Raw genomic sequence first — 24,829 nt, forward strand, 5'->3', positions numbered from 1 at the left:
ACCAGGAGTCGTTCCCTGGAAAGCCGGCAGCCTTCCCGATGGTTGAGAAGAACTTTACATCCTATGCCACCACTTGAAAAGCCCCTGTAGAGGCTGGAGAGTCAAGTTCATGGCTCTCCTAAAACACAACCTACCATGGTAGGAACCACTTCTGCGTGGTTGTGGGCACGAGGCCTGGGCAGGGGCCTGCAGGGGGAGAGCCTGCCGGTCCCCACTTCTCCACAAAAGGAGTCGAAACGGGCTGTGGGACGGAAACCACACGGACCCAATGGGCCAATGCCATGGCCTGGTTCCCTGGAAACACACCAGGAACTTCGTCCAGGTGCAGCTGAGAAGTGGCCTGACTGCCAGCTCGGAACTAGTCGGAAACGAGGAACTCCAGGCATCGGAGTGGATGGTGTGTGGCTGGGCACTGCCTCGTGCAACCTCTTCTCCCTCGAGCTACAGGCTGTAGACACACCCCACCTGGGATTGCTCCTGGCCCCTTCAAGACAAGGCTCGCCCCTGGGGACACAGCCGAGTATCTTCCAAAGGCAGCCACTGTCTCACAGAGAAGGCCCCTACAGCCTGGTGAATCTCCAGCCGCCTTTTCAGGTGCTCCTTTCAGTTTGCTGTGCTCGGCATCGGCCATTCGCCCAAGTGACTGCTAAGCACGCGGTGGGTGGAGGATCTGGACTCCCTTCCTTCCCAGGCCATCTTCCAGGCCAGGCATACCCATCAGGGTGGAACTGCCCCCGAAGGGGTGAAACTGGCCCTGGGACAGGGAGCTGCAGTGACCATTCCGTGTCGCCATGGCCTGCCCAGGGCCACAGTGTGGACACAGACACAGCATATCTGTGGCATCAAGATTTGGTAGGAAGAAGCCATTAGAAAAGGTACCTGCGAAGGTGCCTTTGGGTGCACGCTGACAAGGCTGACTCCATGTGGGAGGCCAGGGTGTCTCCGGGCTGCTCCCACGACACCTGGCCATGGCCTTCCAGACCTCACACGGCTGCAGGCATCCTTCAGGTGGGCTCCAGTTACCACCAGGTTAGGGGGCCACCAACTGCCCACCCCATGAATGCTCCCGCCATGACCACAGCCGCCTGGCGCCTGCGAGGGCTCACACTGTTCCCCTCCCCTCAATCCTTCCAGGCACCACTGCCTTGAAGCTGAAGGCTCGAGTGACCGAGTGACTGGCAGGGCTTCTCCTCCCCGCAGCTGCACAGGTTCCATCTGTTACAGACCAAGCCTCTCCAGCAGCTTCAGAGATCTCAGGGGAGAGTGGTTTTCAACCAGGTACGTCATTTATAGACCATGTTCACGGGTGATTCTCATTTTTGTCCATGCTTTTCTTGACTTCACCTTCTAATTGCAAATGCTGTGTGGTGACATGCCTCTTGCCCATTAGACGGGGCCCTCTTGGAGGTCAAGACAGGGTTCTCCTCACTCTACTTTCTGTTGGTACATTAGTGAGTGGCCAGAAGCCAGCTTACGACAGGGTCCTGGGAAGTTAGGCAGGGCTCCGCTCTGTGACAGAGTGATCGCACTCAGCTGGGTTCTGGCGAGCCCACCTAAGAGGCCGGGTTTCCTAGCTTGTTTTCCAGGCCCCTGTATTCATCACAGACGTGGGTCTGGATTCATCACTGTAGGCGAGGATGGCCATGCACGCTTCCCCAGGTGCAGGCCTGTCCTCCGTTGCTCTGTAAAACCCAGAAGGGCTCCCAGACCCCATCCCTACTCTGCACACCACCCCCCTGCTGCCCCCCAGCCCCTCAGCGATCTGGGTCATCTCCCCTCTCCCCGACATGTGTATCGAAGCCCTGCTGGGCTCCCCTGCATGCACCACACCTGAGGAGCTGCTCTCGGCCACGTTGAAAAGCAGCTAGAAAAGTCACCTTTGCCAAAGAACCAACTGTGCTAATGATAAAGACATCATGTTCTGAGGCGCCTGCCTTTGAAGGAGGGCTTACTCCCCAAAGAACGCTCTCTAGTTGGAGGAGTTTTAGGAAATGTGGATGAACTGCCGGGAGACACTGGGATGTCAGAAAGGCACCCCTAGCACCCCTTGTTCCTCCCAGAATAGCCGCCTTTGGTCCGCCTACACCTCAGGCTTGCCCTGGGAAGCCAGATCCAGTCCTGGGGCTGAGTCCCAGTCTCCAAACCCAAGAATGCCCTTGGGCTTAGCAAACGCCCTGCAGAACCCAACTTCCGCTCGCAGCCCAGTCACCACACCTGTCCTGAAGGCGGTGATTTTTCAAGAGCAGTCCTCCCAACGGATACACTCTTAATAGAGATTTGGGGGCAGAAAGTCTTCGGGGCAGCATTCATAATCAATCAGCATTTCCTTACCGTCAGAGAGCTGACTGTCAAGGTTGTTGGTTGGGAAAAACACTTGAGAAGGTCTCAAATCAAGCTGTATAATCAGCCCTCGTGTTCTATGCAAATTAGAAGGTATTTTCTCCCACTTCATCATAGGAGCTAATCATCCCGGCACCGTCGCTCAGAGAAACCATCTGCCACCGAAGTTTAGAACAATAATTCACAGTCCGAGGAGCAGTGCACCCGCACAGAGTAGACTTGTCATAAATGTATAATGATTTCATATAAAAACATTACATTTTAATAGTTTCAAGAAATGACAGGGTAGGGATGGTATAAATGTTTAACTGGCACTGCCTCATATTTCACACTCTGTTTATTTCATGACTGGGTACGCCACAATGAAACAGCGAGCTTACAACGTCATCAGGTTCAGAGCAGCAACCTTGGGGACAAACAGTCTGTGCCCACCGGGCTCCTGGCCCCAAGGACACCCCACAGCCTCCATTAGATGAACACCTGGATAACTCCTTTCACTACCGAGTACTTTTTCCTTGTATGTACTTTAAATTGTTTACCGTTTTTGCCTTGGTGGGATGGAACAACAGGTCATGACCCTCATTATTAAACCTGTTTCCACGTTGGAAGGACACCATGGAGGGCCTCCCTGTCCCTTTGTGTTCTCTGTGCCGAAGCTGCCCGTCGGCTCTACCGCGACTTCCTGTGGTTTTCTACAAAGGAAAGAGGAACCCTCAAAACACACCAGGCCCTGCTGGTAGGAGCCTGAAACATGACCGCCACCGGGCAGTGTCGGCCATGCAGACGAGACCCGAAGCTGCCTGGCTGGCATGCATCTGATTTGTTCTCGCGGGTGCATCACCCTGTGTCCGTCCTCCTGACGGTCTTGCTTTTCTCTGACTCCTCAGTGGTCCTGACACAGCCACTTGTCAGGGCTGAGGGTGCGGTGTGTTCCGAGTCACAGCGCTGGGACCATACATCCTCATGACCTGTCAGCTGCGCATGAACCAGCTTTGAACCCTCACCACGCCACACCACGCCAGTTGGTACAGAAAGGCAGCGGGGGGAGGGGGCACTGATTAGTAGGACCCCTTTTTCTGACACGTCTAGCCTTCTCAATCATTTCTGCAGTGCTTAACTTATTTTTGGTAAAGGGGCTATGTTACCTACACAGTTAGAACGTAAACATAAAGACTGAGTTTTGCGATCGAAAGAGAACAAACATTCCTCTAGTCCAGGGTCAGGGAAGAAGGTAAAGTGAAACCAGGCAAAGCCCATGACGCCAGAAGCCTAGGAAACAGCTTCAAGTGATGAGTTAGGAGACAAGGCAGAAGGGACAAGAGCCAGAGGGAGGGGGACAGCCTGGGAAGTGGGGTGCAAGGTAGAATGAGGCCTGACAGTTCAGGCAGCAGGCTGGACACAGCCTGTCCCCACCCTCGGGGAAGTGGCCCCTGTATGAGGCTCGGCACTAAGCTCTGGGCAGGGCAGAAAGGGGAAACGCAGAGCAGCAGCTTTGACGGCGAGAAGCACGCAGGAGTCTGGGGTGCAAGTAACCTGCCTAGTGTGGGCCCCTTCCACTTCTTCCACAGCCACGGGAGAGGGTGTCGGAGCCCACAGCACACAGGCTGTTTCGGTTTGGACTATGTGAGCACATTTACACAAACGCTGGATCCTCTTAGTAAGTCCTGGAGCTGATGTTGTACATCTACATTATTACAAAGAAAATAATGTTTCAGGAAGGAACTGGCCCAAGGCGGCCCAGCACAGAGCTGAGAGCCAGACCTGGGCCTGGAATCAAAGCCTGGCTTCCTCACCAATGCTGTCCTAGAGGCAGTGAGCTGCATCCCGGGCAGCAGCTGGGAGCCAGCCCCAGAAGGGTGTCGGTGGGGTGTGGGGCTGGGCACCCCCCTGAGCGTGGGTGCTCTGGGCTGGCAGCAACCTCACAGCAGCCTCGGAGGGTGGGAGCCAGTGAGCTGAAATTACAGAGGGCATCTGGTTTGCTCCCCTCGTTGTCAGCTTCTCTGATGAGACAGCTACGCAGGACAGGGCGGAGGGCTCCCTGAGACTGGAGACTGCGCAGCCTGCACCGCCTTGCCGCTGTCTGCCTGACGCCCGGCACGGAGCACGGCTTAGCACGTGTGCCAAACGCATTCAGGAGACGATGGTGGCCCGGGTCTGGGTCTGCTGCCTGCCATCCCAAGGTTCGACCCCCTCCCCCTGAGGCTGTACCCCCAACAGGAGACAGGTGATGGGCACCCACTTAATTGGGGCTCCTGGGGCAGGTTTCACGGCAGTTCTAAAGATAAAGCACCTCACTCCCATTTCGATATAGTGGATTTACATTAAATCCAAGTTTATACCATGAAGTCTTTAAAGACAGATCGATGCGTCACTGTTGTTTCCAGGGAAGGTGGGGATTTGGGGGATTTGCATCAGTATGCAGTAAGACCATCAACATGCTTATAAAGCAACAAAATGATCAAATAAGCCTGCATTTGGTGTTTTGCTGTCCATAACATCACACAAATCACTGTGTGTTTAGGAAGGAGTTCTGAACAGCCAAGCAAAGAATAAATTGTGCTCGGAAGAGTTTTGCTGCTAGGCACGCCTCACTGTGTTCTAGTTTCCCGAGACGCTGTCAGTCGGGCGCCTGGGCTGCGTAGAAGTGCTCGCTTCTCGGCCGCATCAGACCGCAGCGGGCCGGCGATAACGAAGTGGCCGAGTCTACCGACTTCATTTCCGGGGTGAAGTCCTACACGCACAGGCCTGTGGACTCCAAAGTGCATGAAAACCACAGCCCCTCGGAGCGCTGCTGCCTGCAGGAGACAGAAGTCCCCGAGGATGACAACGCTAGGTTGTTTCGGCAGAAACTGCGCCAGGAGGGGAGGGTTACAATTTGTGACTGAACTAGACACTGATATAGTCAGACTATTGGTGGAGCAGAGATCAGTTAGGAATGTTTGAATTAGCAAAACATTCATAAAAATAGGCCCCTGGAGGAGTTTGCCAGTTCTTCCTTATTTTTGTCAATTTTTTTTGGTGTGGTAGAATACATATCAAATAAAATTTACCATCCTAAGCATTTGGAGTGCAAAATTTCTTCCTTATTTGGGGTAAATAGGATATGTACTATTCATAATGATTAAAATAGTTAAAATATCTGAGTTCAGCCTTGGCTGGTGTGGCTCAGTGGACTAAGCGCCTGCCTGCAAACCAAAGGGTCACTGGTTTGATTCCCAGTCAGAGCACATGCCTGGGTTGCAGGCCAAGTCCCCAGCAGAGGGTGTGTGAGAGGCAACCACAACACTGATGTATCTCTCCCTTTCTCCCTCCCTCCCCCTCCATCTAAAAGCTAAATAAATTAAATTAAAAAAATATCTGAGTTCAAATCCAGGCTCCAGCACTTAACTCACCCGGCTTCCCATGCCTCAGTTTCCTCACCTGGGGAAAACAGGGGCATTACTATCCACGGTTGTAATGTTACCCAGGTCAGTGACTCGGCGTAGTGAGCAGTCCAGAGAAAGCAAGCATCCTTCACGGCAGCTTTTCCGTCGTTATTAGTGGGTGGTCAGAGAGGCACTTTGAAGGGAACGATCTCCCAGTCTTCAGAGTCACCTGATTACTAAGCAGCATGTCCCTGGCAGGTGCACTTAGTAGTAGAGAACATTCTAGCACGACAATAGCTCGAAGCTCAGGAGATCCAAGCACCAGGAGAGCACAACCTTGCTCTGGCTGCTCAGTCCCTGAGGTTTCTGGGCACTGACACTGTCTCCAGAGTCACTAGCTGCAGTGGTGGCCCTGCCGGGCACGCTGACGCCCCTCCAGCCTTTTCAGTGGTAACGGGGCAGCACACCTGTGCACCAGCTCATGGCGGGCCCTCTGAGCCACGCTGCCCATCCCCAGAATGCCCTGGGGCCACTGATGAGACTGATTCCAGAGGCTGCAGCTCTCAGGGGCCATGCAATTAAGCCTAACAAGGCACAGGGAGCTCCTTGGTGGGGGGGGGGGGCACACAGAGATACCCACGGTAATTGGCCACAGGCCCCTGATTCCCCAGGGGCTCTGGATTATGTGCTGGCAGCAGCAAGGGCCAGGGCAGGGTCAAGACCTGGAGGGAGGCCAGATGGGATCACCTGGCTTCATGCATAAGGCATGAGCAGCTCTGCCGACTGCTCTGAGCTCTCCCGAACTACACAGTGAGGCCAAAACCGGGTCAGGCAAGCAACCGCAGAGACCTGCTCCATGCTGGGCCACGGACCGCCCAGGGTTGCTCCCCAACGTCGGACTGTGGCTCCAATAAACTGACTTCAGAGCTCGGGACTCTCACGGAGGCAAGTGATAAAGACGTGTGCATTATGCAGGGTGTGTGCCAGCCTGACCAAACGCTGCCGCAGCAGGCGTGTGTCACCGACCGGAAGGATGTGCGTTCTCAAACAGAAACGGCCTTTACTGAGCAAGCAACTAGGCAGAAAGCCCACGGTCTGGGAGGGACATGTGCCTGGGTCTGGAGATTTAAAAAGACACTTGCCTTTTGTCAAGTAAGTAACGGGCATGCAGTGCAACAGCTTTCTCTGTACTGCGATGAACCACGCACCATGTTACAGTGAACTCTGTGCACGAGATCCCCTGTAATCTTTATGTGAGAGCCCAAACCAGGTGAGTTAGCACTTAGCTTTGGGAGATTGAGGGGCAGGTCCAAGGATACACAGCTGGTAAAGGACAGAGCGAAGGTCTGAACCCGCCTACCTCTGTCCCAGCGTCTTCTCTCACTCCAGTCACTGGTGCTGACCTGACGGTCAAAAGGGCTCACTCAGTACCCCCACTCCCATCTCCTGGCCTCAGCCCCTGAACCGGCCCAACAGCAACAGTGTGGGCCCACCGGCCTGCCACCCGACTCTGAGCTGGGCCCTCTGCCCACAGTGTTGCATTACTAACGCAGCAGCAGGTGGACATCGGCACTGTAACAGGTGAGAAAACTCTGGTGCCTTCTGCTCGCCTGGTTCACAGGGTTACCTAATCAGTATTTTCTTCCTGGGGTCTCCCTTCCGGTGTGGCCCCTTGTGAATTCCTGACTGGATCGACCAGCCTTTGGAGACAGAAACCTTAAACACTCAGGTCAGTTTTAAATGTCATTAGTATTTTCAAGTGCAAGAAAAATGAAGACATAAGAAGATTTTCAACAGTGGATATTAGCAGGACTTGCAGAAATAAATCGACAACACAAATTAGACTCTGGTCCTCCTCCCGGAGAACCTAACTGAAAGCACTGGAAACTGGCTGAAGACAGGTGGGAACCTGAGAAGGTACTGGCTTAGACCCTTGCCTTCTCTATGGCTTCAGTAACTGCACACTCTGGATTTTCAGGAGCAGCCTCTAGAGCTTCTTAGAAGGTGTGTCCGTGAACAACGGGGGGACCTCAGAAAGCCCCAGTTCTGACTCAGCAGGCACCGGGCGGGGGCGGGGATTCTGCACTTCAAATAAGCTACCAAGTAACGCAGCCGCTGCAGTCTGGGTGCACGTTTGGAGTAGTATTGGGGAGAGGTCCCTCTCACTGTCACACCGTCCAACCACCCCTCAGAGGGCAGCACTTCAGGATTTTCACTACGCCCTGGACTCGGAACCCAGCAGTGCTTCTTGCTGGATAATCTCGGTATCTGCTCTGGAAAACCTTGTCTGCCTAGGGCATCCCACAAGTGAGTGCTTCTTCGCGTCACAGGAAACAGTGAGAGCGAGAGGAAGGGAACAGACAGGACTTGGCAACCTGGGGCAGGCTTCATGATCTTGAACTCTGCACAAAGCGCAATACAACAAACTCAAAATACCCTCGGATAACCAGATGATTTTATGTGCTGATGTTTTTTACAATTATGTGGGCAGAAAGTAACATGTATACAAGCAATAAGACAACTAAATTTTCTGATGGAGCTAGGAAATTGACATAACATAGGAATAAAAATGAGGAGGACACCGTGGAGGTGACAACAGCGATAGTTACCGCCCTCGGGGAGTTGTGTTCTCGGCACGCTCTAGGCACCTGGCTCTCACCGTCTCACTTCACCCTCACGACAGTCTAATGGTAAAAGTATTATTTCTCTTTTCTTATATTAGGAACCTGAGACTCGGTGAAGACAGATTAGGCATCCAGTTACTTCCCAGATAATCGGTAAGCGCTGAGGCTTGAATGCAAGGCTGCCCGAACCCCCAGCCTCTCCAACATCAAGCTCGCTGAGCTCCTTCATTGGGAAGCAGAACGAGCACCATGTCCAAGTTCAATCTTTGCCCACTCAATGCAGAGGACTACGCCATACGGCTACATCAAATACAGTACTTTTTAAAAATAAAGTTGTATAAAGAAAATATAGGACATAGATATGTAACTAAAATTATATAAAATATTTATTTTAAATATTGATTTAAAATGTAAATATAAATAAAGTAAAATTACACACATAAAAATTAGGACAACTGATTTTCTTAAAGACACAGATGAAGCTGCTTTAAATCAAACACTCCAGCCCGTTCCTCCAGCTCAACGGAGCCTGCAAATGGAAGGACCCGAAGGCCTCTCTCTGGAAACACAGCTGAGTACGTACGTACACACACACGTACACACACACACACTTACTATGTGTCTGTACACACAAACTGTACTTATATGCTTAAGAATATATACATTATTCCCTGGCTGGCACAGCTCAGTGGATCGAGTGTGGGCTGCATGAGAGGCAACGACACATTGATACATTGATTTTTTTCTTTCTCTTCCCCTCTCTAAAAATAATAAAATCTTTAAAAAAAAGAATATATACNGGACCCGAAGGCCTCTCTCTGGAAACACAGCTGAGTACGTACGTACACACACACACACGTACACACACACACACACACACACACACACTTACTATGTGTCTGTACACACAAACTGTACTTATATGCTTAAGAATATATACATTATTCCCTGGCTGGCACAGCTCAGTGGATCGAGTGTGGGCTGCATGAGAGGCAACGACACATTGATACATTGATTTTTTTCTTTCTCTTCCCCTCTCTAAAAATAATAAAATCTTTAAAAAAAAGAATATATACACACATACCCCCTGTAAGCAAACAGCTCTCCGGTGGAGGATGTGGGGGAGACGTCCACACAGCACCGTGTGCCCGCCCTCACTGTTCTGTGCGCCCCAAGGGTGTTCAGTTCGGGTAGGTCACTTAACCTGTGGTGCTTACATATTCCCACCAAGGGCTGCGGGATCAATTTCCTGGGTCCACCTGCCGCAATTCTTAGTATTTTCCTGTGTTCAGGAAGAACTTTCCAAGTTGGTTTTATAAATAATTCCCTTGGATTTTGTCAGAATTTAATCTGTTATTGAACCCTGCTGTTGGGTTTTAAATTTTAAGGTCGTGCTCTGTTCTATGAATGTGGAAATGTTTCAAGTCTTCGAGAAGATACTCATTGCAATGCTTTGTCGAGTCGTGTTCCTTAACACTTGCTTTCCTGTGGCCACCGTGTTCCTCTTCGGCGGGGGCCACTCTCGGACCGCAGGCTTCCCTCAGATGCCCAGTGGCCCTTCTGTCCATTCATCTGCATAAAGGAAGACCTCCAGGAGTGAGTCCTGGCACCCCAAGGCGCTACCTCTGGAATGTTCAGGATGATACTATGGTTTCCTTGGGGATCCCCCCCTGCAGTGGGTACTGTGAGCGCCGTGGGCAGCCTCGCCCCGGGGTTGGTGGTGAGTGAAGGGGAAGCAAAGACTGAGGTTCAGAGAAAGGACAGGAACGATGGGCCCAGCACCCACTCTGGTGGAGGCCAGTGGCTCTGGGGGGCCAGGGCAGCCCCGCTGGGAACTCAGTGACTGTCTGCCCACCACGGGGCCCCTTCTGAGCCCCAGACTCTTCTAGAGCTTCTCAGCGTGCCTGCCTCTTTGCCTGCAGTGGGATCCCTCTGACTGCATCTTCTGGAAGTTTCTTCAGTTAGGCATCTAGCCCTGAACCCTTTCCCTGTTTTCAGTGAGGTCACGCATAGTCACTGACTCTTACTTGGATCATTTCAACGGCATTTGGGGAGGCAATCAAGGTACATGCATGAACTTTTCAGCATCATGACTGAATACTGCAACTCATTTAGAAATAAATGTCAGTGATGTGTGTGTATATGAGCATGTTGCACAGACATACATTCATGCCATGTGTCTGTCTAGAGAGAAAGAAAACAGAACGTTAACGATGGCAATGTCTGAGTTAAGAGATTAAAGATGACTGTATATTCTGGAGGGGAGCCTGATGCTGTAATTTTTTTTAAAGGTTTTATTTATTTATCTTTAGAGGGGAAGGGAAGGAGAGAAGGAGAGAAATACCAATGTATGGTTGCCTCTCATGCATCCCCTGCTGGGAACTGGCCTGCAGCCCAGGAACGTGCCCTGACTGGGAATCGAACCGTGATTGTGTGGTTCGCAGGCCCATGTTCAATCCACTGAGCTACACCAGCCAGGGTTGACGCTGTAATTTTTAATAACAGGTTCACACACCATACAATCCACCACTGTACAGTGCACAGTTCGGCGGTTTCGGTATATTCACGAAGGCGTGCGACCACCACTGCAGTCAGCTGCAGGGCACCTTAAATCACCCCCAAACCCCGCGTCCGTCAGCAGTCTCTTCCATCACCATCCCTCCCCCAGCCCCTGGCCACCACCTCTGTCTCCACAGAGGCGTCTGTTTGGACATTTCATGTAAATGAAAGCTAGTTGTTCACGGAGATGGAGCCACGTGGTGTTCTGTGACTGGCTTCTGTCACTGAATACAATGCTGTCATGGCTCAGCCACGCTGTGGCACGCGTCACTCCTGCATCCCTTCCCACAGCTGGAGAAGATCGCGCCGCCCGGACAAACCACACTTCACTGGCCCACTCAGCAGTCGGTAAACGTTTGGGTTGCTCCCACTGTTTTGGCTATTACGAACAACGTCGCTATGAATGAACTTCGTGTACAAACAATTGCTCTGATAATTAAAAATACCGCTTTAGAAAAATGACAAAAACGTCTTTTCAAAAAAAGAGCCAACAAATCAAACCTTTTGCTGAGGTGGACGGGCCTCGCTCCCATGGCTCTGAAGCAGGCAGCTTTAGGGCATTCTTACAGCTGTAAGGCCCACAACCAACACCCGAATAGACTAAATTAACGAGAAATAAGCAGCCATTTTTGCACAAACTGGTGGTCAATGGATAAATCTCATCTTCGCAACATAGTGGCGGCACACGGGTGTGTTAGCCATTTCTGTGATATCTACACTCACTACGGCAGAACCACCGTCCTTCCTTTTAAAAATTCCATCTTAGAAATCCACTTCACTCCGTCACAGGCAAAACCCGAAAAGAATGCTTGTGCACCGAATTAAAACCTGCCCAGACCATGAAATGGCGGGGGGCGGGGGGATCTATTTTGCTGGCCCTGCGGAGAGCGCAACCTTCAGAAAGGGATTGTTCCCATTCCGTTTTCATCAGGGACGGGCAAAAGAAACTACACCATGTTATTACAGAGCCTGCAAATGTAATGACTTCCAGGTTGCTAGGCAACACTCAATGCAAAAGGGCCCCCGTATCTGTGATCTCTAGAGACGCTCTCAAATTTCATTAAAACTCGCTCCTAACTGTTCCACAAAAAGCTCACGTGGGGTTTGTAAACGGGCTTCACTTCCTGACCCAATAACGAAGGAACAAATAAAAGCAAGTGGCATCAAAACTTCTGTGGTACTTACGACCCAATATTTTGGAGACCCAATTAGTCAAATCTATAATGTTTTAAGGGTGTTTCATAGAAAGAAAGCAAGTACTCCCCATTTACAGTAACTAGTAGTATTCATTATCTTGGAAAAAATGATACTGGGAGAACTCCGAGACTTTCTTTGAAGACAGGATGAAGATGTTCTGTCTGAATCGGGAAGGGAGCCAAGGATAATTTGAAATGATAGCCCCGATCATTATTTGCTTCAAGGAGGGTCGTGATAGCGGGACGCTTTCAACTGAGGTATGAGAGCAAGATGCCGCAGGAAATGACTCTGAGGAACACTTCCAGACTCTTCCCTTTGGCAATGCTATTGGGGAAAAGCCAGTCCCCGCAGCAGAAAAAGTCATGGCAGATGGCAGCAACGACCCCCGGTGGGCCACCAGGGTGCTGGTCTCGGGCGTCTGGCTCACCCCACTAAGGTGCAGAAGAGACCCGGTGTCGCTGTGCCAAGAGAACACCTACCACCCACTGCTCTCCCCTGCCCCAGTCATCTGCAGACCGCGCGGTCCCCAGCCACTTCTCCTTGTCTTGACACCGCTTCGGTCACAGCAGTTGGGGACACCCATGTCCAATGAGAGGGTCCTTCTAGCACCACTCAGTTCTGTGACTGTCCCTGCAAGCATCGCTGCTCCGCAGACACTCACTTAGGGGGTTTATCCTGCACCTGGTCATCACCATGGCCTGGCCACCCTCCACATCCAGTTCAAGCCTCCACACTCCGGTCGCCACTACCCCGTTCCTCTCCCCAGATCAGACCTCCTCTACTTGGGATTCCAGACCTGCAGCTGTGACAGCCAGCAGAGAAATCTGACTGGCACCTCAAACAGAACCCGTCCGGTGCGGAGCTCCTGATCCCCTCTGCCCTCCAAACCCGCTCCTCCCGAGTGTCGGCCGCCTGGGCCTGCAGTCATCATCGACTCTTCTTTGCCTCACAGCACGTATCTAGTCTGCTGGTAAACTCTACTGGGTCTACTTTCAAGATTTATCCAAAACACGACAGCTCCAATCCCTGACCCAGACTCTCCGGTGTGGCAGTGACTTCCCGACGTCACTCACCCCGACCCTCTTCGATGACTATTCCCAATGCAGACACCATTCCCCCCCACACCTCTGCTCAGAACCCTCCGAAGGCCCCCCTCCCCCTCGGGACACAGGCCAGTCTGTACATGGGCTTCCAGGGCCGGGTTCCAGGGCCGGCCCGCCTGCTCCGTGCTCCCAGCCCTCCCGGTCATCCCCTCACTTCCCGTCTCCTCCTTGCTCAGCTCACGGGTGCTGGGCACACTGGCTTCCTCGTGGTTCCTCGTGCACCCCCACTACGCCCCTGCCTGCCCCACACCCCCGGGCTGCCTCCTCCGCTTCCTTCAGGTCTTGACTCTGACGTCACCGCAGCGAGGCCTTCCTTGGCCACATTACCTGCCATGACGGATGTCCCACTACGCTCCCCATCTTCTGTGCTTTTCTCCTCGGGGCTTTTCTGTTTGAAACAGGATGTCGCTGATTAATAAATGTGGGCATCCTCTCCCTTGCCCCAGCTCCAGGAGAGCCGAGATTTCTGCCCGTTTCATCCACGGCTCAACCGCACCTGGAGGAGCCCCGTCTGCCGACGGGCGGGCACTCAGTGGCCCCCGTGGAGTGAGCGGTCACCGTGTCTTTATTGAGACTTCCTCTGCACAATTTTTACTGCACAAGAAGTGTGGACTTCTTCTACACTTTTCTGAGACTTCTTCTGACTTCTTGACGTTCTTGCAAAACGTCAAGAACAGCACCAGAATGGCCTCATGATGCCGTTAAAGACAAAATCAATCCGTTTTAATAAATAATAATTTTACTTTTGAGATCAAGTCCCAATCAAATATTCAGCCAATATTTACCACAACTGTTAGGTGGCCAGTGTGAGTGAATCTTCCATTAAGCAGTTAGTTTTCCAGTATCATTTATTCTGGAACAGAAAGGAAGTCCTGTGTCGCAAAACACACACCCAAACGCTGTGAAGTATTTCTATTGATGAATCCCAAAACCTAGCTTACAAAAAGCGAGAGGTCAAAATACACCTTTAAATCCAATTTAACAGCTTGAATTTAAAACATGCTTTCATTTAAGCACTTAAAATATCAGCTAAAATACTTTATCCTTTTCTATGATTATTTAAAAGCTGAAAACTTGCAACTCACTTTTAGATTATTTTGTTGTTGTTGTTATATATAGCATATTTACCTGAAGACCATTCATTTGAGGAAAGAAAGATAATCCTATGAATGCCATGTAGGAATTAACTACCATTCCTTTCGGTGGATAGAATTCACTTACTAGAATTAACATAGATCGTATCAAGGGGAACTGTATGTAAGACATTTTAAAAACGGCACTCAGAAACATTTAATGTGGTTGTTCATGGGAAAAGGCCTCCAAACGACTTTCTTTGCGGCCCTCACCCACAAGGAAGTGTTTTCCAACATGTGCACCTTAATTCCTAACACGCGTCAAATGCTCATTGTTTTGAGAGGTTTTGTTCAAAGCGTGTCATGAAAGAAATCCCATGTTACCCAGAGTCTAGAGCTTTCTGCACAGTGACAGCTGGACGATTGGGTCGATGGTGGTCAGATCGGCCACTCAGAATTGGGACACCCCCCCCCCCCCAGGAGCTCCTCATCACCGTAACCAAAGCCGGATAATAAGTCCCCACAAATGGGAACATCCTAGGTTTCAGTGAATACATGGTCTCTCACAGAGCTTCTCCCCCACAGCCCCCAGCTGTGAAGCGGCTGCAGAACATAAATCCCAAGGAGGCTTAGCTGTGCACTTACAGTCTACAGTGGGTGGGCTCTCAGTGGATTAATACCGTGCATGGAAGTGGGCTCCTGCAGGTCTGCCCGAGGGACGTCACCTGGGTTTGCACACGGGCCACTTAGACGCTGCCAAGGGCAGCACACCGCCTGTACTGAGAGAGGCCAGGTGGACACTGCTTCCCCAGACAATGGAGCTCAGTAGCCCCAAAGGTGGGCACGCTGGGGTCACATGCTCCCTAACGGTGCAGCACAAGGGGACGCGTCCGTGTGCTACTGTGACCAAAAATGTCGTGAAGGGGCACGCACACTCCTGCAGAGCATTACACTGCAGGACAACTGCCTCAGGCTCTTCGGAAAGTCTCCCTCATGGGGGACAAAAAGGCAGGCAGATGCTTCTAGGTTAACAGAGACTAAGAAAACAACAATTCAATTCAGACTGGAATACGGCTTTAAAGAAGCTATAAAGCCACTTTTTGACATTCAGGGGAGTTAAACACGAACTATACGTTAATAATATGAAATTGTTACTTATTTCCTTGGGTGTAATAATGTTGCTGCTGTTAGGGGCCAAGGGTCGTGATGCCTTTGCTCTCATGGTATCTCAAAAATGCACAGATACCTGAAACCTATATGATTTCATTAACCAACGTCACCCCAATGAATTCTATAAAAATAAACTAAAAATTAAAAAAAAAACAAATAAAAATATTGAGGTGGCAACATTTGGAACAAACTACATGGACACTTGAAAAAATATGGTAAAACGGTAAGAATTCTGATTATTCTTCATTAGTCAGATGTTTATCACACAGCTCTGAACCCCCCTGTGTATTTGAAACCCTTCATAATAAACAAGTGGGCACAGCATCACCAATGACGATGGAAACTTGAACTAGAAGTCCTGTTAGAGAAGGTAGGGAGTGACTCTTATTTGACAGAATTATTCCAGGAAGGGGCGGGGGAGCTGAAGCTCTTGAGAAAAGAAGTCAAAACAGAAGGGAAATGCCCTTCTCGGTGAGGGGCCTCCGTGTGGGGAGAGGAGAGGGTGGCAGACCCAGGTGGGAAGCCAGGGGGCGAGACCTGTTCAGAGGGGGTCTTCGGGCAGCTTTCTCCGTTGCTCGCACGCCCTCGGCAAACCTGGGCGGAGGCTCCCGGACAGATGGCGGCTTCCCTCCCGGGGGAACACGGGAGGCCTCAGTCTGGGAGCGCCTGACTCCACCCCACCTGCCATTTGCTTCCAGCTCCTGCCTTGCTCAAAATCTCAGCAGTGTTTCCTCAGGAATTAAGTGAAAACTGTAGGCCCAGAATTTCTTGTCTTTCTTGGAAAGATGCGACTAAATCCTCCCAAGAGTCCCCAATTGCCCTGTGTTCCTAGGCAGTCACCGGCAGGGACTGCGGATCCCCAGCAGCCGGCGCCCGGGTGTGCATTTCCCCAAACGGGGAAAGGGCGTTGTCTCAGAGACACCTCCGTGGGGACCCAATTTCACAAAAATTAATTATGGTTACTTTTTACCCCTTTGAGGACAGTGTGTCCTTTTCCAGTGTCACTGGTCCCCCCCCCCCGCGCCCCTTTTATTCCCTTAAAGAAAATAAATCAAGAACATGTCTTAAACCACAGGAAAAATAGTCTAGGAGGGAAAGAGGCATCATTTTTGCCTTTTTGTTATAGAATATTCCTCAAGGAATATTTCTTTACCTTTCTCACAGAAATAATCCCTTCCGAGTCTGAATCGAAACTCACCCTGACTGTAACAGGAATGGCTGCAGGATCCCTAGTCACCTCGTTGGGTCTCTCTAGAGCTTGGAAGACTCCCCGCTTGAAGAACCACTATCACCCTGATTTTCAGCAACAGAAGATCTGTGCCCTCGTGGTGGCACGCAGAGGACCAGGGGACCTCTGGGAGCACTTAAAAGGAAAATGGACTGTGGGCACAGGCAGAAGGTCTCCACGGGCTGGGTGTTTGCAACAATCTTTCTTACTAATCGTCTCCAGAGAGCGATCCCAAATTGCACCCCTGCCGCTCCAGGTGGCTGGGCGGGTGGCAGCATCAGCTCGTTACAACCACCGCCCACGAATCCCCTCTCTGTTTCCACAGGTGAGTCAGTCGTGTGGGGTTGGCCAAGAAGTCTCTCACATTTTTCCTCCCACGTGACGGTTCTAGGAGCGCTTAGTTGTCTTTAACTTCATTCAAAATGATTTTGTTAGACTGTATTGTGACAGCCGTCACATCAATATGCACTAAAACTTATCAAAATTGGTGAATTTTTGTGCAGCCATTTTAATATTGACGATAAAGGAAGATAAACAACATTTTTGGAGTATTATTCCTTATGATTTAAAGAAAGGTAGAAACACAACTGAAAAGCAAAAAAAAAAAAAGATTAGTGCAGCGTATGGACAAGGTGCTGTGACTGATCGAACGTGTCAAAAGTGGTTCGAGAAGCTTCTTGGTTCTAGTGACATTTTGGCCAAATAACTCCTTGCTCTGGGGCGGGCTTATGCACTGGAAGATGTTCAGCAGCGGCTTCTACCCACTAGAAGCCAAGAGCAGGAGACAGCTGACGTACTCAAAATATCCAAATCAATAAAGTTATCGGTGAAAATAAAAAATGTGTCCTTGATTTTACAGAAAAAATTAAATGGACTTTTTGGCCAGCCCAAGGGACGCGCACGTGAGCCAGCCCCACAGAAGGAGTCTGCACAGGCGCCCACGCGGTCAGCACTCCGAGCGTCGCAGTGAGCCAGCTTCACCCAAGAGACAAGTAGCTAATCTAGTCGTCACTCCGGGAAAACTCCCACTGGTGTCGAGTGTATGGGGCGGGTAAACTTGGGAGCACCTTGCAGGGCTTCCATCACGTTTTTCTAAAGCCAGAACTCGAAGTGTAATTATAAATCTCCCAACCTCCTGGTGAATTACAATGGATGATTAAATTCTTAGGCTTCCCCACATTCCCTGGATGTTCTCAATTCAGACTCAGTAAGGGAGAGCGCCCTCAGGGGAAACCAGCTCCCAGCTCCCTCGGCACAAATTACACCTCCTATTTCTTTCATCTGTTAGTGAAAATTGTGGTTTTTAGAAAGAAACTGTCCCAAAATTGGGACTTCAAACAGGTATTTCAAGAATCCAGGGCCTTTTGCGTGGCTCACAGGGAGGGGTCTGCCCTATCAGTCCCCAAGATGGCCCTGTCCTAGCCAAGCTTTGTGAGTCTCCCACACGCTCACTGGCTGGCCTTCAGGGTTGCCCTCTCTGAAACCACCCAGCTTGGTCAGCCGTGGGAAAAGGAGCAAGCTCCCTGTCAGGGCTTAAAAAGAGGCGGTGGGAAGAGCAGCCTCCCCTTCCCCCACAAGTGCTTCTGGAGAGGCCCGCAATTCACGGAGGTCCTTTAAGGCAGGACCTACAGGAGGCTGCCTTCCCTCCTTCCGGTCAGGAGGCTGCTCTCATCGGGCCTCCTTAACGTGATGACCGAGGCCCGGTAATGACCTAGAACAGTCCAACCTCTGCAGCAACTCCGCTCCTCCAGTCCAGTGGGGCAAGAAGCCTAGGCGGGCGGCCTCCTTAAAGTCTCGGAAAGTCTCTGCCTGGGTTCGGTCTCTCTCAAGTCCCTGTCCTCTGCATAGCTGCCCCTCCCATGTGGTCGTTCCTCCAAAACCTGGCAGGGACCCGGGCCAGGAACTGAACCAGGGAGGCTGCACGTCATTTAAGGTCGCTCTCAGCCCAGCCCCGGCGTCTCTGAAGCACAGCAATGAACGCAGACCCTCCCCAAGGAGCAGAAATGAACAATGTGCCAGTAGCAGACACAGTGATTTGACGGGCGTTTCTGCCTTAGCTCAGTGGAGAGTCACCAAATACCTGCCACGCGCCCGTCACTAGGACACAGCCTTATTTCACAGCAGAGATACTTGAACTTCAATGGAGGTGCTGCCACCGCCCTCTTGCTCCAGAGACCAGGATTTCCTAATTCCAACAATGGATTCCCACACTCCAGATGCTACTAACACCCATGTGGGGGACCCCCTGGCCTTTCCTGGCCCATTTCTGTCTCCCGACCTCGCCCCAAGGACCCCGGGGCCTTTGCACCAACAGGGTGTGCTTTGTCCGGTCCTGCACACGATGACCAACACACCGCTCCACACTGGGCTCAGACATCCCGTCCTTGCCCACGTCCTCTCCAGGGGCACTGTCCCTGCAGAGCCCTGACAGCTCCTCCACTGAGCCCTGACTGCACCCTGCTGTGTCACGACATGGGGTTAGAGGGCCTTGGCAGTGGGGACCAGGACAACTCGGTCTTACTGCCTTAGTATCCTCAGTACAGGCCCTGCACCCAGTGATCACTCCATCTGCTACTTATCTTTCCATGAAGGACAGAATGAACGTCTGAGGTACCTCCTAGATCAAAACTCGGTCCGAGTCAGCTTGACGAATGCCCGCTGAGCCCATGGCAGCCCTGGGTGGACCAGCAAGGCGGCCAGCCCCTCGGACAGAGCACCGCCCGGGGTCCACTCAACTTGAGCCAGGTCCAGCTCCGCTGTTTCCTAGTTGGGGACCTAGGGAGCATGACATCCTCTCTTGGAGACTTAGTTTTTGATCTTAAAAATGGGANACCGCTCCACACTGGGCTCAGACATCCCGTCCTTGCCCACGTCCTCTCCAGGGGCACTGTCCCTGCAGAGCCCTGACAGCTCCTCCACTGAGCCCTGACTGTACCCTGCTGTGTCACGACACGGGGTTAGAGGGCCTTGGCAGTGGAGACCAGGACAACTTGGTCTTACTGCCTTAGTATCCTCAGTACAGGCCCTGTACCCAGTGATCACTCCATCTGCTACTTATCTTTCCATGAAGGACAGAATGAACGTCTGAGGTACCTTCTAGATCAAAACTCGGTCCGAGTCAGCTTGACGAATGCCCGCTGAGCCCATGGCAGCCCTGGGTGGACCAGCAAGGCGGCCAGCCCCTCGGACAGAGCACCGCCCGGGGTCCACTCAACTTGAGCCAGGTCCAGCTCCGCTGTTTCCTAGTTGGGGACCTAGGGAGCATGACATCCTCTCTTGGAGACTTAGTTTTTGATCTTAAAAATGGGAAAAACTGGAGCAGACCTCTGAGGTCACCGTGAAGATTCAATGAGATGAGGTACAGGAAGTCCTTCACGCAGGGACTAGCACGTGGTGTGGAGACCTGCTGACCACCTTTTACAGGCCAGACACTGGAATTTGCTGAAGATGGAGGGTGAACAAGACTCCACCACTGCCCCGACAAGGGCGAGGTAAGGGTGAGGACAGGGAGCGGGCTGACAGTTACCAGACAACGGCAGCCCCACGAGTGAGGACAGGGAGAGGGAAGGACCCGAGCAGCCCTGGGGAGGCGCTGACATCACCCATCTCCGGGTAATATCCTGCCGTTTCACTCCAAATATACTAAACTCAGCACTAAGTTTAAGCAGAGTCAAGCTTCAGGAAAGGCAAGTTCAAGGCCCCAACTGAGCTGACTGGGCCTAGAATCCCTGACACTGTGATTGGCACAACTTGAACCCAACAGTGATGGACACAGGGGTAACTTAGAAAGGTTTCAGAAGATTTTAAGGTTCTTATCACAGATGGCTGGCCTGCCGATGTCAGGGGCATTCTAGAACAGCTAAATTAGAGACATCGGGGATAGAGTGACTGACAGGGCCCCCTCCGTGAGACAGACAGTAAGAAACAGCGTATGTGGCTCTTAAGGAAACAGTCGTCATAATTTCAACCAAGAACATTTTGCATCTCGCATCCTAAATTCCGCACGAGGACGTCCCACAGTCCGGGGAGGAATGCCTGGGGTCGGGGTGCATGCAGAGGGCAGGGACAAGACAAGCCCAGCACACCGTGCGGAAGTGGAAATGACTCCAGAATGAAATGACGGGGAGATGTCAGAAGACCGAGCAGACACCCCGAAGGGTGCCCGCTGTCCAAACACGGGACTGCAGCGGGTCACTGCCCACTGCATAGAAGAAAAACCCAAGGCAATCCTGACAATACGAAAGAAAGAGAAGAAGAAACAAATGGGGCAGAACAGGCGGGAACAACTACAATGGCCATCAGCAGATGGACAGAGAAACAAAACGGGGTGCACGTGCACAACGGACATCACCCAGCCTTCCAAACAAGTGGAATTCTGACGCACACGACGACGTGGATGAATCCCGAAGACACTGTGTTAAGGGCAATAAGCCCGTTGCAAACGAGCAAATGTTGTATGATTCTACTTACACCAGCGCCCAGAGCTGTGAAATTCAAAACCAGAAATTGGAATGATGGTGACCCAGGGCTGGGGGAGGGGGTGGGCAGGTGCCATTTAAAGGGCAGAGGTGCTTTTGGGATGAGAGCGCTCCTCGGAAGGGTGGCGGTGTCGGCTGCAAAACCGAGAGATGGTGCTTTGTACCACCAACTAGCTGCACTTCCAAATGGTGAAACGGTACATCTCACATGCATTGTACCACAGCTTTATAAAAGATAACTGGCACCAGAAACTACCTGTTTTTACATAAACAGGTAAAAAGTCCCTTAGATTCTGCTTTTCTCCCACATACAAAATCCGCCTGGTTCTGTACGTGGCAGGTCAGAAACTACAAGGAAATCGTTTCTGGCAGTAAGATAAACTAAAAGATGGAGCAGTCTGGTCACTTCCCCCAAGTCGGGGTCCAATTTGTTGGCCGCGTGATTAATCGGACCAGTGTTTTAGAAAAGGATGTACTTTATTTCCAAAGACAGGTCCATTTTCTCCTATCTGCAATTCTGAAAAGCTCTGAAACTCAACCTTTTTCCCCATAAGTTTGGATCAGAAACACATTTGGTGGCAAAGCCTGACCTGAGCCCACGCAGGGCCACGTACAGCCCTTCTTCACCCACTTGAGGCGCACGCTCGCACAACTGGCTGCAGAAACAGCGCTGGCTTGACGTCAACAACCACGCTGCCCCGTGGGCTCCCTCTCTGAGGGAGTTGCGTCATGAGTGACGGCAGCTCCATGCTGAAAGGAGCTGAGAACTATGAATTCCAAAAAGAAATCTGGTTCTAAGGATTTCAAAGAAGAGGGGATGGATCTCTACAAAATTAGTCGTATCAAATATTAAATCAGGATTTCTGCAGCTTCTGCCACTCTCGACCTAATTCATACTTTCGCCTACTTTCGCCGTATCTACACATCACTTGTGTTATCATATTCCCTAGCACTTGTCTTCACGCTGACTCAGCTTTTTTCTATTTGAATAAAATTATAACGTTAAAGGATGATCTCATCGCTACTGTAAAAGCCGATGAAAAAGGCCTATCCCCCTGTGAAACAGGGGATTCTGAAGACTTCCCAGAGGTGTCAGAGGTGCAGAGCACCAAACCGAGCCTTTCACCTGAAACCGTGAAGGAGAAAGAAAACTGAAAAGGAAGCACCGTCTTACTAGGTGAGTCAGTGTCATCCAGGGCTGGGCTGGTGCACAGTCTCCGCCTGCTGTCCCCAGAAGGATCTATCCCACACTTTGGCTCGCCTAGATCACCCTTCTGTCACTCAGGTGACGACTGCGCTGGGACAGCAAGTCCCGTGGGGGGAGGGGGAGCGGGCTGGACAGAAGCACTGTGGCCGCGAGGAGGGCAGATCTCCGAATTTCACTTCGGGTTCTGTCACCCATAATCCCTGTGTGGGCATCTGAGTCAGGCACTGCCGCCCATTTATCAAATCGGCACAAATGCACCCTCAGTGCAACCCCCTGGCACGTCCGAGCTGCACTGGCCAGAGGACAATTTGTATCGAGACCTGACAGGCTGACAAGTCAGAAGGTGACACAGACTGCTGGGACCCCTCTCCCTGGTTAACGTCAACGACAGCTACTGCAATGAGTCGCCTTCGAGACCAGCAGGATAAGATTTAGCATGAAACGAAAAGTCAGTCTTCAAAAGTACCTTTAAATCAACGTCAGCTATACATATTTTATAAAAATAAAATAAGCAAGACAGAATGCAAAGTCCTTCCTTGTAGCAGAGCACTGATTTAGAAAATCCCCACAGCTTTGCAACTATTACACATTTAAAAGTAGTAGGTATGCACTGATTCAATGCAGCAGTCAAAACGAACGTCACCAGGAAGGGGCAGACGCACATCACGATCCTGTGGGTGGGATGAACTGGAGTTTTCCCGACTCCACCAGGTAACATCAGACACACGCAAACTGACGGGGCTCTACGAAATACCCTGCCGACGGCCCTCAGAAATGCGAGGAAAGACCAGGGAAGGTGGCGGGCGGGACTCCTCCAGACTAAAGACCCACACCCACTAAAATACGGAGGAGGGAGGGCGGCCCGGACTGGCCCCCACACAGAACAAAAAGCCATAAAGGGCGCAGTTGGCACAGATGACGGAACTGGTGTGGATGGCAGGTTAGGAAAACAATAGTATCAAGTTCAATTTCCTGACTCAGGTTATAGTTGTTAAGTAAAAATATTGCTTTTGTTCAGAGAGGCACACTTACATACTAAGGAGGCGGGGGCACAATGTTCTCTGACTCTCCAACTGTTCAGGAAACATAGGACAGGTGGAATCTGAGGCTCGGTGACTGTGGGTGACCAAGGGAAAGGTGACCATGGGGAAGGGTGACCGAAACGAGGTTGAAGACAACGCTGGCGCCCTGTCCACCAGCTGCCATGGAAGCCGCCCACCCTCCCTGGTTCCTGCGTGGGCTCACCATTCTTCGGAGAATCCTCAACAGAAGCTTCTGCTCCTTTGGGTCCACCTTGGACATCAGGGAGTCGGCCAAGGCCTCTGCGTTTTCGGGAGACAGGCTGTCTGGGTTTTCCCCCCCGTAGAGCTGAACCAGCATAGACAGACACTTGGAGGAGACCTCGAAAATCTCAGGATCCTCGGCAGGAAGCTGAAAATGGACAAAGAGGACGACTTCAGCCCCATACCAAGATGCTGTCGGCGTTCCTCAAGAACTGCAGTAAGATGTGCCCAATGGGGAAAACATCAGTCTGAGCATAAAGTGTAACTAATTGAATGTTCACCCCTCCCACAATGGGTCTTTGTCAAAAAGCAGTTACTCAGAGAGCTAGCAGCACAAAATCAGAAGATAGTCTTGCAGCAAGCCAAGGACCAACAGAGGTTTTACACGCACACACTCAATGCAATGTCTATACTGGAGACGTGTGTGTGTGAGTGTGTGAGTGTGACACAGTATGAACTGTTTGAGGCATGTCCCTTAAGTTCTTGCTTACGATGAACTTGTTTAGAAAAACTCACTTCCTGGAAGATATTAAGGGACACACGGACCTTGTTGGTATCCAAATCATCACACACTAAACAGACGGGGCAGAAAGCACCATTTTTGTACACGTGAGAAGGTACGCTATGAAAATAAGAGTCATACTGTAAGCATTTGAACCTCCTTTTTTGAAGTTCTATTTGCTTAGTAACAGCTTCACTGAGAAGTCACTCCTAGGCTCACTCACTTGACAGGCCCGATTCAGTGGCACAGGCGGAGAGGGGCAGCCATCACCACGACCAGTTCCAGGGCTTGTCACCCCCGACACTGAGCCCCGCACCTGTCAGCAGCTGCCTCCCCATCCACTCCCCCTCCCACCCCAGCCCTGCCCAGTGCTGCCGGTCAGCTTTCTGTCCCTCTGACCCCGCCTGTTCTGGATGACTCAGGAACCTGAAATCATACAAAATTTGATCCTTTGTGACTGGCTTCTTTCACTTAGCATAACGTTTTCAAAGTTCATTCATGTATCTGATTTCTTTTTATCATCTAATCGTACCCCATTGTATGGATATACCACATTTGTTTATCCATGCATGCTCTGATGGACATTTGAGCAGTTCTGACTTTTTGGCAGTAATGTGTGAGCATGTGTGTATGGTTTTTTTGTGTACACACGTTTCCATTTCCCTTGGGTAAATGCCTAGAGGTGGAATTGCTGGGTTGT

General features: G+C 51.1%; 1 protein-coding gene across 5 annotated transcripts in view; it reads right to left on the reverse strand.

Moving 5' to 3' along the window:
• ULK4 (unc-51 like kinase 4) overlaps positions 1–24,829 on the reverse strand; it is a 307,020-nt gene that overhangs the window by 59,726 nt on the left and 222,465 nt on the right. For all 5 annotated transcript variants that reach the window (XM_037030547.1, XM_037030549.1, XM_037030551.1 and 2 more), the window contains one exon: positions 23,590–23,775. In XM_037030547.1, the coding sequence (XP_036886442.1) occupies positions 23,590–23,775 (186 nt within the window). The remainder of the gene's footprint in view (positions 1–23,589; positions 23,776–24,829) is intronic.

This window comes from Sturnira hondurensis, unplaced genomic scaffold, assembly GCF_014824575.4.
Source record: "Sturnira hondurensis isolate 20B ecotype Veracruz unplaced genomic scaffold, ASM1482457v3 Scaffold0020787, whole genome shotgun sequence".
Lineage (NCBI taxonomy): Eukaryota > Metazoa > Chordata > Mammalia > Chiroptera > Phyllostomidae > Sturnira > Sturnira hondurensis.